Genomic DNA, 16,272 nt, shown 5'->3' with positions numbered 1-16,272 from the left:
CACCCTGGATTCCATGGGCTCTTACCTTCTTGACCAGTCTCCTGTGCGGGACTTTATCGAAGGCCTTACTGAAATCCATGTATACCACATCCACTGCGTTACCCTCATCCACACACCTAGTCACCCCCTCAAAAAATTCAATCAAATTAGTCAGACATGATCTTCCCTTGACAAAGCCATGTTGACTATCCCTGATTAATCCTTGCCTCTCCAAGTGGAGACAAATTTTGTCCCTCAGAATTTTTTCCAATAATTTTCCTACCACTGATGTTAGGCTCACTGGCCTGTAGTTCCCCGGTTTTTCCCTACTACCCTTCTTGAATAATGGTACTACATTAACGGTTCTCCAGTCCTCTGGCACATCCCCTGTGGCCAGAGAGGTCCTGAATATATGTGTTAGAGCCCCCGCAATCTCTTCCTTTGCCTCACACAGCAGCCTGGGATACATTTCATCCGGGCCTGGGGATTTATCCATTTTTAGGCCAGCTAAAACCGGCAATACCTCCTCCCTCTCGATGTTAATATGTTCGAGCATATCACAGTCCCCCCGCCCTATTTCTATGTCTACATCGTCCTTCTCCATAGTGAAAACAGATGCAAAAAATTCATTTAGAACCCCTCCTACATCTTCCGGCTCCACACACAGATTGCCACTTTTGTCCCTAATGGGCCCTATTTTTTCCCTAGTTATCCTCTTACCCTTAATATACTTATAAAACATCTTAGGATTTTCCTTTATTTTGCTCGCCAGTGTTATTTCATGGCCCCTCCTTGATCTCCTAATTTCTTTTTTAAGTATCCCCCTGCACTTTTTGTACTCCTCTCGGGCTTCCTCCGACTTTAGCCTTTTGTACCTACCAAAAGCCCTCCTTTTTTTCCTAATCCATTCTCGTATATCCCCTGACATCCAAGGTTCCCTGTGGTTTTTGGAACCACCCTTGACCTTTACGGGAACATGTTGCCATTGTATGATCTCAATCTCCCTTCTGAAAGCCTCCCATTGCTCCGATGCGGATTTTCCTACAAGTAGCTGATCCCAGTCTATTTTGGCCAGATCCTGCCTTATCCCATTAAAATCGGCCTTCCCCCAATTTAGAACCTTTATTTCCGGCCCATCCCTGTCCTTTTCCATGACCACCTTAAATCTTACCATATTATGGTCACTATCACCAAAGTGCTCACCTACTAGCACTTTTTCCACTTGGCCGGCCACATTCCCTAGAATTAGGTCCAGTACCGCCCCCTCTCTTGTAGGACTTTCTACATGCTGGCTCAAAAAGCTCTCCTGGATGCACTTTAAGAATTCTGCACCCTCTGAGCCTTTCACACTCTGACTATCCCAGTTAATATTGGGGAAGTTGAAATCCCCCATTATTATTACCCTATTATTTGCACATTTCTCTGAGATTTGCCTACATATCTGTTCCTCTATCTCCCCCTGACTGTTTGGAGGCCTATAGTACACTCCCAGCAAAGTGCTTGCCCCCTTTTTGTTTTTAAGCTCCACCCATATGGCCTCATTAGAGGAACCCGCTAATATATCATCCCTCGTTACTGCAGTAATTGACTCCTTAATTAATATTGCGACACCCCCTCCTCTTATACCTCCCCCTCTGTCTCGCCTGAAGATTCTGTACCCCGGAATATTGAGCTGCCAGTCTTGCCCCTCCCTCAACCATGTCTCCGTGATAGCAACAATATCATACTCCCATGTGTTTATCAACACCTTCAGTTCATCCACCTTATTTGCAAGACTCCTTGCATTAAAATAGATGCCATCCAGCCTTGCCCTTATATATTTGCCCTGTCTACCAAGCTGACTTGTTTTTTTCTCTATAATTGGCAGCACATCACCCCCTATTTCAGCTCCCCTCTGTATCCCATCCCCCTGCCAAGTTAGTTTAAACCCCCCCCAACAGTGCTAGCAAACCTCTGGAAAAAGATGTTTTTACCTCCAAAAGTTGGAAAGCTTCTAATCACAGCAGTGTATTCTGAGCATGTGCAGATTTCTCCAGCATGCATCACCGTGAGGTGAAGGGTAGACGGGTGTGTCCCTTCATCCTGTGAGGATTTCGTAGAATCATAGAATGATACCAATGCCCTTTCGAAGGTTTTGGGAAAAATGCTGTTAAGCCACTAACTCTTTGAGCAGTTGTGCAACTGCACTGGCTGCAATGTAAGGTTCTTTATTCTGATCAGGATACATGTGGTGTGAATCACAGAAGAATCACAGAAACCCCACAGTGCAGGTAGAGGTCATTTCGGCCCATCGAGCCTGCACCGACACATATCCCACCCGATCCCCGTAACCCCTACACCAACACATATCCCACCCTATCCCCGTAACCCCACGTATTTAATCCCCCTAACACTAAGGGTCAATTTTATCATAGCCAATCAACCTAACCCGCACATCTTTGGACTGTGGGAGGAAACCGGAGCACCCGGAGGAAACCCACGCAAACACGGGGAGAATGTGCAAACTCCACACAGACGGTCACCCGAGGCCGGATTCGAACCCGGGTCCCTGGCGCTGTGAGGCAACAGTGCTAACCACTATGCCACCGTGCTGGTTGAAGAACTGCTGAATTATGGGCTGAAAATAGTTTTGGTTATGCCTCAGAATCACTCTCTGCCCACAAAACCTTTATTCACCTCAGGAGTGCAGTCGTTTGTTTTTTTCCCTTCTCTACTTGTTAATTAAAGCAGGAGTAGACAGGAGAGTCGAGCAGTTTCCCTTTGTACTCCCGCCCACTTCTTTGCTAAAAGTTGTAAATGGAAGGAAATATAGCGTGTGCATGGTTTGCTGATGTGACTCCCATGTGTTTTTTTATTGTGTGGAGCTGATTGCACATTGTGTGTTGTTTTGTAGTGCAATACTTTTACTGAAATCCCTGCATCTCGTATTTTCACAGGTTCTGAAACAGTTGCCAAATACCCTTCCAGAAAGCTGTGCAAGAAGCTCTCCATTTTCTGAGGATAGAGACTTATTGTTAAAAGCAGGAATCTATGCTGATGTCCAAGTTCACCTTTATAGAATCTCCTTGACTGGCATTGCTGATACTTCAGGATGTCGATTGGAAAGTCCTATAAAATATATTCCACAACTCTCTAAGGAGCCTGATCCAGTGGATTTAGAAAAATGTCTAGAACTCTCTCAGGAGCCTGGGGCGGTAGAACTGGAGGAATGCCCAGAGCTCACCAGGGAGCATGACCCAGCAGGATTGGAAGAGTGTCCAGAGCTTTTCAAGGAGGCCGGGCTAGCAGATTTGGAAGAATGTCCAAGTGTCTCGAGGATGCCTGGCCCAGTAGCATCCAAAGAATGTCCAAAGCTCTCCAAAGAACTTGGCCCAGTAGTAAAGGAAGAATGTGCAGCTATCTCTAGAGTGCTTAGCCCAGCAGAATTGGAGGGGTGCCCAGCTATCTCAAGGGAGCCCAGCCCAGTAACATTGGAAGAATGTCCAGCTTTCTCCACAAAGCCTGGCCCAACAGAATTGGAGAAGTTTACAGCCATCTCAAGGGAGTCCAGCCTATTGGCATTGGAAGAATGTCACGATTATTCCAAAAAACGTGTCCCAATAGCGTTGGAAGAAGGTGCAGATGCCTATAGAGTACCTAGCCCAACAGAATTGGGAGAATATTCAGAACCCCCTGTGAACTCTAGTTCAGCAAATTTGGTGGACTGTCTTTCTGAATCTGAAGAAGGATACCATAGTAAATACAGAAGGAAGAGAAAAGAGGTATTTAATTTTACTGAGCACATGGTGATGATCTGTTTTAACACTCAGTGCCGCAGGAAAAGCTGAGGTAGATGAAACTGAAGTGAGAAATTGGGAAGGCAAATCAAACCATGTTTCACTCTGCATGAATTGCAAAAAATTTGTGAGCTTAATGCCTACTCTTGGTTGTGTAGTAGTGGTTGTGTAGTATTTCAATGCCTATGAATGGGGGAGTCATCCAGAATGGAAAGGAAGGGGAATTGATAATGTTGGAATTAGTGCTTGCCGGGACTTTTATTTGTTTGATTCCAGTCTAGCTCTGAAAGGGGGAGGGGAGAATTATATTCAGAAGATCAACGTTGTTTGTCTGTAACAAGGTTATAGGAGTATTCCACAGGCGTACCTAACTGGAAAAGGGTGCTGGGCTGTATGCTGTCTGGTTACCACTGAACAACCCCTGAAAGGCTCAATTTTATATCCAGTAAAAAATTTAATTCTGAAACCTTTATGATGAATGAAGCATGAGTTGAGTCTCCCTGAGGGTAGAGATGAAGGAGAGTACATGTTCCTCTATAGTTACAATGTTTAAGACCATTCTTGGGCCAACACTTGACCTGCCTGTGGTCAACACAAACTAATCTAGTGCTTTTTTTTGTACTCGTGTTTTTGTAGTGTAAAAGCAGTTACATTTTCACAACTTGTTTTGGTCCTTTGCTTTTAATTTTGGAATCTGAATAAACAAGCAGAACTTTCCCCTCTAGATTCCCCAGCTGCAGATATAATTGGTTAAGCAACCTATTCCCGTGTGACTACCCACTGCTTCCCTGTGAAGCTTGGAAATCCACGACCATTTCAGTGTAGTACGTTCTGTATAAATGGACAGTTGGGTTTGTATTCTCCTCAGTCCCCAGGAAAAAGTGTCAATTTAGAAGCACAGTGCTAGTAATTGTAAGGGAATCAGAACATAGTGAAAACCATGAGGATAACATTTCACCTGTGCCTTAAATGTCACTCTTGGTTGTTTTCTGCTCTCGTTCTCTTCTGAGGTAATGGCCCTAGCAGGAGTCCAGTTTTGTGGTGTCAGTAGTCCTCTGACACTGAAAACAAATGATGCTCTTCCTCGGTGACCCTGACTCGTGAGTGTGGGCAGGCAATCGCCTGTAGAGAGCATCATAACTGAGTGCTATCCTGACCCTGCGAGCACGTTCAGTATAGGTTACTGGACAGCAGCAGGGAGCTGGAAGAAGGCCTAGCAGAGATCGGTTAACTCAGTACAGCTAGAATTTGGGACTGCGGGTCTGTGTTTCTCAGTAGATCATGTTGCGGTGAATCTACTCACTGAACCATCACAGGAGGGAGGAGGGGAGTACGACAGCCACCTCATCCTTTAGTAATGTGTACTTGTTCAGTTTTACTACAGCTATTTATATCTTTTGTCACCGCTCTTGTGGCTAGTGGTCCTGTATTGTGTGGCTGGGAGAGGAAGTGATAAATTAATATTTCAATATAGCCAGCTAATAGGAATGAGTTGAAGAGAAAAATGTATCAAATGATAAAACTGACTAGTTGATCTCCTGGCATTGTGCACTGAAGTCAAGACCAGGTGTGCACTTCAGGTGATGTTAGAGGGCAGGGGATAATTGGACCAGGGCGCAGAGATGTAATTCAGTCCCCATTGTAAAGTTGTATATTTTTATGTGTTTCCATTGTAAATTCCTATGTCCACAAAATAGGAACTGTCTATGTAAACTTGTCACAGTAATTACACCCTCTTGCCAGTGGAGGTGTTTCCATTATAAATGAGGACATGGGCATTTGCAATGGAAAAACTTGACAGGAAGCATGCGGGGATAGAAGATTTTTAAATAAAGATAGATTTACTAACCCCTTACTCTTGTTCAGGAAGCTAGGCCTTATTATCTTGTTATTATAATACCAAGTGTTGCTTTCTCTTTCTGGTGACCTCCTCCAAAGCTGACTGCTCATCGAGTCAGAGGGAATGCAAAGAAGGGACATTGAGTGGGACCCACTGCTCTGTCAAAAGAGCAAATGTGTGCTCCATTCTGCTGTCTCCTAAAGGAGTATAGCTAATGAAGAAAGAAAATGGGCTTGTATAGCATACATCAAATATCTAGTGGTCACCCTTCAGCTAAAGAAATACATACCAATGTACAATATCCTAATTCGTCAATAGGCTACCTGGCTTTCTTTACTCTTCCTCATCCATCCTCTCCTCTCCAATATGTGTTTCTTCCTCAGCAATTAGCCTGTTTTCTTTATCAAGGAGTTTCTTTCTCTTGATCTTGCTGTTGTACCTCCTGGTGGGCTCCTCCTGTGGTCGAATAGTTGCATGGGAGGGAAGGTCATGAGGTAGCGTCCTCAATGACCTTTCATACTTGGGTTTACCATGCTGGTACGTGAAGTAGCCGTCACCAGTCCTGATTTACGCCAAAGGTAAGTTGTATACTTGTGCAATCTTGGTTTGATTTTTTTTGTGGTTATTTTGATGTTTTGTCTCTGCATTAATTGTCCGATATCATTTTTGCTTATTTAATATTTGCTTGAGGTTGTTACCTTGAGTGCAGGGAGGAACTAATCTTCTTCCAGTATCAATGCTAGAATGGCATTGAGAACCCAAGTTTGAACCCAAGACTTGGACATGTAAATTTAGCTACTCTGAACGCATGTTTTGCCCCCCTTATTTTGGTTGAGCAGTTTATTGGGCTACATCTTGGTATTGGAGCAATTAATGGGGGTGGAGAGATCAGTAGGAGACTTGCCCCACGCATAAAGTCCCTTCTTTACACTTCCCTCTGAGGACCAGGTGGTGAGCAGGATGAAAACAAGAGAAAGCTCAAAATAATTTTTTGACCAACCTTCAAAGACTGTATATAGTAGACAGAAAACCGTAGATGATGGATGGGAGTTACTTGGAATGAGATGTGTTGGCAATTTAAGGCTTTTTGGTTTGTTTACGGAGTACACTTATACTGCAGCTACTGGTCGGAGACTGATTATGGGTTTCAGTTAGGAAGTACCTAGTTTATACTGCCTGCCTGGAACTGCTACGTTCCTGCTCAGGAGCATGCAAACAATTCCCATGTCCACACAACACCACCTACAAAGGTTGTTCCATTATATCGAGTTACTTGCAGCACAGAAACAGACCTTCGGCCCAGCTTGTCTATGCTGGCGTTTGTGCTCCACATGAGCCTCCTCCTACCCCTCTTCGTCCAACCCCATCAGCATATCCTCCTATTCCTTTCTCCCTCATGTGATTATCTAGCTTCCCCTTAAATGCATCTATGCTGTTCGCCTCAACTACTCCTTGTAGCGAGTTCCACATTCTAACCACTCTCTGGGTAAAGAAGTTTCTCCTGAATTCCTATTGGATTTAGCAGCGACTGTCTTATATTTATGACCTCTTGTTTTGGACACCCCCGTAAGTTTTTAAAAATTGTTCCAGGGATGTGGCAAGGCCAGCATCTATTGCCTATCCCTAATTGCCCTTGAGAAGGTGGTGGTGAGCCGCCACCTTAAACCGCTGCATTCCATGTGGTGAAGGTACTCCCACAGTGCTGTTAGGGAGGGAGTTCCAGGATTTTGACCCAGCGATGATGAAGGAACAGCGATATATTTCCAAGTCAGGATGGTGTGTAACTTGGAGAGGAACTTGCACGTGGTTGTGTTCCCATGGAAGTGAATGTTTAAGGTGGTGGATGAGGTGCCGATCAAGCGGGCTGCTGTGTCCTGGATGGTGTCGAGCTTCTTGAATGTTGTTGGAGCTGCACTCATCCAGGCAAGTGGAGAGTATTTCATCACACTCTTGACTTGTGCTTTTGTAGATGGTGGAAAGGCTTTGGGGAGTCAGGAGGTGAGACCCTTGCCGCAGAATACCCAGCCTCTGACCTGCTCTTGTAGCCACAATATTTATGTGGCTGGTCGAGTTAAGTTTCAGGTCAATGATGACTCCCAGGATGTTGACGGTGGGAGATTCGGCGATGGTAATGCTGTTGAATGTCAAGGGGCGGTGGTTAGACTCTCGCTTGTTGGAGATAGTCATTGCCTGGCACTTTTGTGAAGCGAATGTTACCTGCCACTTACCAGCCCAAGCCTGAATGTCATCCAGGTCTTGCTGCATTCGGGCATGAACTGCTTCATTATCTGAGGAGTTGCAAATGGAACTGAACACTGCAATCATCAGCGAACTTCCCCTCTTCTGACCTTATGATGGAGGGAAGGTCATTGATGAAGCAGCTGAAGATGATTGGGCCCAGGACACTGCTCTGAGGAACCCCTGCAGCAAATCCTGGGGCTGAGATGATTGACCTCCAACAACTACAACCATCTTCCTTTGTGCTAGGTATGACTCCAGCCAGTGGAGAGTTTTCTCCCCGATTCCCATTGACTTCAATTTTACTAGGGCTCCTTGATGCCACACTAGCATTGTCAACCACACCTTCCATCGCTTTGCTTTGCTGATGATTGAGAGTAGGCTGATGGGGTGGTAATTGGATTTGTCCTGCTTTTTGTGGACAGGACGTCCACGGGCTGTTTTCCACATTGTCAGGTAGATGCCAGTGTTTTAGCTATACTGGAACAGCTTGGCTAGAGATGCGGCTAGTTCTGGAGCACAAATCTTCAGCACGATAGCCGGGATGTTGTCAGGGCCCATAGCCTTTGCTGTATCCAGTGCACTCAGCCGTTTCTTGACATCACGTGGAGTGAATCGAATTGGCTGAAGACTGGCTTCTGTGATGTTGGGGACCTCGGGAGGAGGCCGATATGGATCATCCGCTCGGCACTTCTGGCTGAAGATGGTTGCAAACGCATCAGCCTTGTCTTTTGCACTCACGTGCTGGGCTCCGTCATCATGAGGATGGGGATATTCATGGAGCCTCCTCCTCCCGTTAGTTGTTTAATTGTCCACCACCATTCATGACTGGATGTGGCAGGACTGCAGAGCTTTGATCTGATCTGTTGATTTTGGGATTGCTTAGCTCTGTCTATTGCATGCTGCTGCCGCTGTTTATCATGCATGTAGTCCTGTGTTGCAGCTTCCCCAGGTTGTCACCTCATTTTCAGGTACGCCTGGTACTGCTCCTGGCATAACAACAGAAATTGCTGGAAAAACTCAGCAGGCCAGGCAACATCCGTGGAGAGAAATTTGAGTTGACGTTTCGGGTCGAAACCCTTCTTCAAAACTGGAAAGAAAAGAAAATAGATCGAAGGCAGGGCTGCGATCAAACAAAAGAAGTAAAAGAGACAATAAAAGGTATTCGAAACCAGACGAGATGGTAATAGGCCAGTGGAGACAAAAGACAGCTGAGATTAGGTGTGAAGTGTGCTGGCAGGATAGGAGACAGCTGCCAGGTGGGAGAGAGAAAAAAAGGAAAGGTGGGGGGGGGGAAAGGAAGACCCAAAACAAAGGGGTGGAAAAAATTATAAGTAAAAAAGTAATAGGGGCCGAGGTTATGATCTGAAATTGTTGAAACAGCTGTCTCCTTTCCTGCCAGCACACTTCACACCTAATCTCAGCTGTCTTTTGTCTCCACTGGCCTATTACCATCGCGTCTGGTTTCGAATACCTTTCATTGTCTCTTTTACTTCTTTTGTTCGATCGTAGCCCTGCCTTCGATCTATTTTCTTTTCTTTCCCGTTTTGAAGAAGGGTTTCGACCCAAAACGTCAACTCAAATTTCTCTCCACGGATGTTGCCTGACCTGCTGAGTTTTTCCAGCAATTTCTGTTGTTATTTCGGATTTCCAGCATCTGCAGTATTTTGCTATCGTACTGCTCCTGGCATGATCTTTTACAATCCTCATTGAACCAGGGTTGGTCCCCTGGCTTGATGGTAATGGTGGAGTGAGGGATATGCCGGGCCATGAGGTTACAGATTGTGGTGGAATACAATTCTGCTGCTGCTGATGGCCCACAGTGCCTCATGGATGCCCAGTTTTGAGTTGATGGATCTGTTCTGAATCTATCCCATTTACTATGGTGTACTGCCACACAACACGATGGAGGGTGTCCTCTGTGTGAAGATGGGACTTCGTCTCCACAAGGACTGTGCTGTTGTCACTCCTACTAATACTGTCATGGACAAATGCATCTGCGACAGGTAGATTGGAGAGGACGAGGTCAAGTAGGTATTTTTCCCTCGTGCTGGTTCTCTCACAACCTGCCACAAGCCCATCTGGCCTTCATGACTTGGCCAGCAAGGTCAGTAGTCGTACTACCGAGGCACACTTGGTGATGGACATTGAAGTCACCCACCCAGAGTAAATTCTGTGCCGTTGCTACCTTCAGTGCATCTTCCAAGTGGTGTTCAACGCAAGTTAGATTAGTTTATCAGTTATTCCCCCCACCCCTTTTCTATCTTAAATGTCTTTATCTTTTTTGATCTCTTCTAATGTCATGCCCACCTTGTTAGTCTTCCTAGTAAATACTGAGGCATGGTAACTATTCAATATTTCTGATAATTTGCTGTCATTACCTAATGAGTTTATCTTGTGCATCCCTTAGTGGCCATATCCATATTCCTGATTTTCCTTTTGCTATTTGTGTCTATAGAATAATTGCTATTTCTTTTTATATTCCTTGATAATTTAATTTCATAGTTCCTTTTTGCTTTCTGAATTTTTTTGACTTCTTTCCTAACCTCTTTGTATTCCCTTTTGTTGTCATCCTCTTTATTGTCTATGTACTTCATGTACACCTTTTTTTAGTTTCAATTTTACCCTTATTTCTTTATTCATCCACGGTGTTTCATTATTGGCTATGATATTCCAGTTCTCCTGAATTCTGTTGATCACCTTTTAAAATATTTCCCTCTGCTGATCTGTCATTTTGTCTGTTCATTTTTTTCCACTTTACTGTCCCTAGTTCCATTCTCATCCCCTCAATTAGTTTTTCTCCAATCTACTACTTTGGCCTTTTGTCTTTTTCAGTTATTATTTTAAACTTTATGTTATGATCGCTATTGCCTGTATCTTCCCATGCACTTCTCTTTATCTGCTGAGGTACTTTTTGCATTACTAGATCCAGTAGTGATTCCTCTCGTTTGGATTCTTATGTACTGGGTAAGAACGGAGTCCTGAACACACTGTAAAAACTCTGTTCCCTTTTCCCCTTTCCAGTGATACAACTCTTGCCAGTTTATTTGGTGGGTAGTTGAAATCTCTCATGAATATTCTATGTCTTTTATCATTTCATAGATTTGCCTACATATTTCTTGCTCCACTTCCCTTCCACTATTAGGTGGTCTGTAGATTACCACTATTCATAAGACATAGGAGCAGGAGTAGGTCATTTGGCCCCTTGAGCCTGCTCCGCCATTCAATAAGGTCATGGTTGATCTGATCTTGGTCTCAACTCCACTTCCCTGCCCGCTCCCCATATCCCTTGACTCCCTTATCGTTCAAAAATCTGTCTATGACCCAACCTCCACAGCTCTCTGGGGATGAGAATTCCAAAGATTCACGACCTTCTGAGAGAAGAAATTCCTCCTCATTTCCGATTTAAAGGGGTTTCCCCTTATTCTGAAATTATGCCCCCTAGTTCTAGATTCTCCCACGAGGGGAAACATCCTTTCTGCATCTACCCTGTCAAGCCCCTTCAGAATCTTATGTTTCAATAAGATCCCCTCTCATTCTTCTAAACTCCAATGCGTATAGGCCCAACCTGCTCAACATTTGTTCATTGGACAACCCCTTCATCTCCAGAATCAACCTCGTGAACCTTTTCTGAACTGCCTCCAATGCAAGTATATCCTTCCTTAAATAAGGAGACCAAAACTGTACGCAGTACTCCAGGTGTGGTCTCACCAACGCCCTGTACAGTTGTAACAGGACTTCCCTACTTTTCTACTCCATTCCCTTTGCAATAAAGGCCAACATTCCATTTGCCTTCCTAATTACTTGCTGTACCTGCATGCTAACGTTTATGATTCATGTACAAGGACCCCCAGATCCCGCTGTACCTCAGCATTTTGTAATCTCTCCCCATTTAAATAATAACTAGCTTTTTTATTTTTCCTACCAAAGTGGATAACCTCGCATTTTCCCACATTAAACTCCACCTGCCAGATTTTTGCCCACTCACTTAGCCTATCTATATCCCTTTGGAGATTCTTTGCTTTCCCACCTATCTTTGTATCATCAGCAAATTTGGCTACATTACACTCGGTCCCTTTATCCAAGTCATTAATATAGATTGTAAATAGTCGAGGCCCCAGCACCGATCCCTGTGGCACCCCACTAGTTAGTTTGCCAACCTGAAAATGACCCATTTATCCCGACTCTCTGTTTTCTGTTAGTTAGCCAATCCTCTATCCATGCTAATATATTACCCCCAACCCCGTGAGCTCTTATCTTGTACAGTAACCTTTTATGTGGCACCTTATCGAATGCCTTCTGGAAATCCAAATACACCACATCTACTGGTTCCCCTTCATCCACCCTGCTCATTACATCCTCAAAGATTTCCCTTTCATAAAATCATGCTGACTCTGTTTGACTATATTATGATTTTCTAAATCTCCTGCTACCGCTTCCTTAATGAAGGACTCCAGCATTTTCCCAATGACAGATGTAAGGCTAACTGGTCGATAGTTGCCTGCTTTCTGTCTCCCTCCTTTATTAAATAGAGGTGTTACATAGAAACATAGAAGATAGGAACAGGAGTAGGCCATTCGGCCCCTCGAGCCTGCTCCACCATTCAATGCAATCATGGCTGATCATCCAAATTCAGTACCCGGTCCCTGCTTTCTCCCCATACCCCTTGATCCCTTTAGCCTTAAGAAATATATCCAACTCCTTCTTGAATATATTTAATGAATTGGCCTCTACTGCCTTCTGTGGCAGAGAATTCCACAGGTTCACCACTCTCTGGGTGAAGAAATTCCTCCTAATTTCTGTCCTAAATGGCCTACCCCTTATCCTTAGACTGTGACCCCTGGTTCTGGACGCCCCAACCATCCTTCCTGCATCTAGTCTGTCCAGTCCTGTCAGAAATTTAGTACAGTACAGCTATCGCACCTTCCTTCCTTCCCTGTTCTTTCTAAATATGTTACAGCCTGCACTATTTAACTGCCAGTCCTGTTCTATAAGCCATCTACATCTGGTTCCTCGCTGTGAATTATTACCTCCAGTTTCCCTCATTTTGTTTTGGGCACTGTGTACATTACTGTACAGGCAATTTCATTTTTTTATTAATTGTTCCACTCACTTTATTTTTAAGTCATTTTATACTTGCATTCTATAACTATCTGTTCCTTGATTGTTTGTTACCCTTATTCCTTGCCTTGGAGATCTTTGCTCTCATCTCCTATTTCTTTTATCTTCAGGCTTATGTTATAATCACCAGATCCCTCCGTCCATCTTATTAGTTTTAAGTCCTATCCGCAGCCCTATTTATCCAATCAGCTAGGACACTGGTCCCACTCCGGTTGAGGTGGAGCCTGTCCCAGTGGTACAGCTCCTTCCTGTCCCAGTACTAGTACTGGTGCCAGTGTCCCATGAATGAGGGCCTAGGAATTTACAATGGTAATACATAAAAATAAAGGAATTTCTTTCCTCAGAGAATGTGGAACTCTCTGCCACATGGAGTGCTTGAATAGATAGCATTGATGGGTTTAAGGAAAGTCTTGATACATACATGAGGGAGAGGGATCCAGAGGCAGGGTGGAAAGAGGTAATCGGAGTGTGAGGAGGCTTGGGTTGAGTATAAACACCAGGCTAGCCTAGTTGGGCCGAATAGCCTGTGACAGTGCTGTAGGTTCTATGTAATATATATGCATAGGCCTCTCCCAGCAGTTAGTTTCAGTGTCAAAGTTTAATGAACTCCAGGTTGGTTTAAGTGTCTCAGTGGTGTAAGAAACCCCTGAGCACTCTGTAAACTGAGTTTGACACTGCAGGTCTGTGAGATTAGCTCTCTCGGGTAGTCACCCCTCTGGAATCGGGTGAGGCCCACACTCCAGCTTTATACAGCGACTTTGCAGCAATGCTAAAGTTGCAGTATAAACACGCTCTTGGTTGACTTCATGTTTATCAGTTAACCAAATTTTAACATGTTTTAACAATTGGAACCAAGCCATCCTGTCGAAGTTCTATATATTGAGAATTTTAGTGAGTTCCATAACCATTTTCTGGTTTAGTTTGTGGATTTAAATCGATGCCGTTTTCCATCATTATCCTTGCCAGTTGGATAGTCTCTAGCCTGCATTTACAAAAGCAAAGTCTTTTAAATTTTAACAAAGTATTTTAGTAATGGCTCACACAAGCAAATCTTACTTGGATCATTACTAGACTTATTGCCCTAAAGGTGAGACTGTTGGGTTTAAGCTTAAGGATGGAGAACACACTGGCCCACTGAATATACTTTGTCCTATTCTTCACTAAAGGATAAAAACACACTAATCCTTTTACATTTTTCATGTAGGTTGAAGTTGAGATTCAGACCTCTGGCTGTCTAAACCCAGACTGGACTGATGAATCTATAACTGCCAAGAGGACAAAGCACCATGAAGAGGACACTCATTCTGAAACCTCTGCCGATTCTCAAATGGAGACTTGTGTGGACCTTGATGTAGGATGCACGGAGAGTGTCGACACTGAGCATTCTGTCCCAACACTGCCAAGCTGTCTCAAAGTTTCATCCTCGCTCGAGCTGAGCAGTCTGGCTGCCCAAGAGGAGAGGAGCACACCTCCGTCCCTTCATAAACCGCACCCTCTCAAGTGGGAAAACCCTGCAAGCCTCCCACCGCCCAGCCCACTTGAGGTAGATGAAACAGTCAGAGACGAGAAAATAAATCGCCTCAAAGAAATTCTGAAGGAGAAGCAGGCGGCATTGGATAAGATGAGGAAGAAACTCTCCGTTTCAAATACCACCTCAAATTCTGCTACTTTGGAGTCCTTTACACTGTAGTTCATGGATGGAGTGAACTGTATATGTTAATATGTTATATAATGCATGTTAAACACCAACTTTCAAGAAGGTAGTGAGAAGAGTTACCTACAAACACAGGAAACCAAACACTGGATGGGCCAACGACAGCCTCCCAAGGAATCCTACAACTGTCACACATTCCGACAGGAAGTTTGTGACCCATACTTGTTCCTGTATATTTAAATTCAATAGTTGTGAATAGTCACTTTATTTTAAAAAAAAGAGGATTTCTACATTGTTCTTTGAAATTCCAAGATTTCAATTTGTATTTTGCTATTGGTGTATAGACTATTGGGGTGTTTAATAGAGCTCTTTTTCCCATTGTCCAAAAGCAAAATCATTGTTGTTTACTATTGTTCAATATTAAAAGGCACTTGCAATAAATCTGTTGTATTAAATAAAGATTAGCTGGAATAAGAATGCAGTTTCATCTCAAAAATCTTAGCTAGCAAGTTTTTAAATTTATGATTCTCACTTTTTGGTACAAGAGATCCTATCCAGGGTCGTGAGGTTAGTCAGTGAATAAATCAAATGTGTTTCTAATGAATTGGGGGTTCCAGCTTTGTGTTATGGGATCAGTGCCTGCAGTCTGTCCCTTTTACTGTGAAGATCGGTGACCTATCTTACTGTATAGAGTTTTGCCTGGGTTTTCATGTGTAACCTAGCCCGCGGGTGACCACGCAGTGCCCAGAAGCACTTGAACAATGTATTCAGCAGCGGCCTTTACTAAGGACCCGCGCTGGTGAAAGGCGAGGGGCATAAGGCTCCTCTTTGCTTGCTGAGGCTTTGCCTGATGGTTTGACTGGAAAATAGCCACAGTCGAGGCAGCTAAGAGCATTGTGTGGCTGCTGGTTATTGACTGCTGGGGTGAATTGATTGCATTTGGAGCTGCTCAAGGGAAGAGGTAAACATGGACTACTATTCATTTAAGATTTTCTTCCTTTAATATGCAAATTAGGTACTTCAGAGAACAGGGTAGCAGAATGGCTTAGCTGCTGACCTTTCACCTCTGGGACCTGGGTACAAACCTCGCCCATTCTGGCATCATGAATGGCTCTGGCTGTAAGCATCCGATGTGAAACTAGCTCGTCGCAGTCCATTTCCAAGTGGACAATAACCCACAGCACAAAACTGTTTTAATTTGGCCATAATTGGGAATCTGAGGAAACAGGATGGCTGGTGTGGCAAATGGGGGAGGGCGGGGTGGAAAAAGTCTCACTGGTGTAGTTCAAGGACTGAGGCAGAGGAGACAGCTTTAGGCTGGCTGTTAGGATAAATGTGGGAGTGCTTGATATTGCCACCACGTGCTTGAAAGGGGAAGAGTGCTACTCATCAGCCTGTGCCTTGAGCGCAATAAAGTGAGGTAGTTGAAATGACCACCTTTGACAATTGAGTTATTGTAAGATTGTGGGTAGCAAACTACAGCCTGGAGCATCCTGCCTGCATTCTTCTACTGGGTTTGCACTCGGGTGCTAGTGATAGGGGGAAGAATACTACTACTTTGACATCCAGTGGCAGCAGCATACAGATTGCACAAATTTAGCTCCCCTTCGTAACATACGGTTTATCTGGAGCACTAGTTCATGTGCAACAAAGCACCAGGAAGC

The 16,272-nt window shown here is 44.1% G+C and overlaps 1 protein-coding gene across 2 annotated transcripts in view; it reads left to right on the top strand.

Annotated features, from left to right (window-relative positions):
- The window catches only part of LOC147105393 (uncharacterized), a 44,544-nt gene extending 29,495 nt beyond the window's left edge, over positions 1-15,049 (top strand). For both annotated transcript variants that reach the window (XM_086011701.1, XM_086011700.1), the window contains exons 3-4: positions 2,916-3,740; positions 14,159-15,049. In XM_086011701.1, the coding sequence (XP_085867827.1) occupies positions 2,916-3,740; positions 14,159-14,644 (1,311 nt within the window). In that variant the 3' untranslated portion in view covers positions 14,645-15,049. The remainder of the gene's footprint in view (positions 1-2,915; positions 3,741-14,158) is intronic.
- The last annotated feature ends 1,223 nt before the right edge of the window (positions 15,050-16,272 follow it).

This window comes from Somniosus microcephalus, chromosome 18, assembly GCF_052327205.1.
Source record: "Somniosus microcephalus isolate GS21.2 chromosome 18, FLI_Smic_1.0, whole genome shotgun sequence".
NCBI classification, from domain to species: domain Eukaryota; kingdom Metazoa; phylum Chordata; class Chondrichthyes; order Squaliformes; family Somniosidae; genus Somniosus; species Somniosus microcephalus.
The sequence above is the reverse complement of the archived record's forward strand: the minus strand, read 5'-3'. Positions and strand labels throughout refer to the sequence as shown.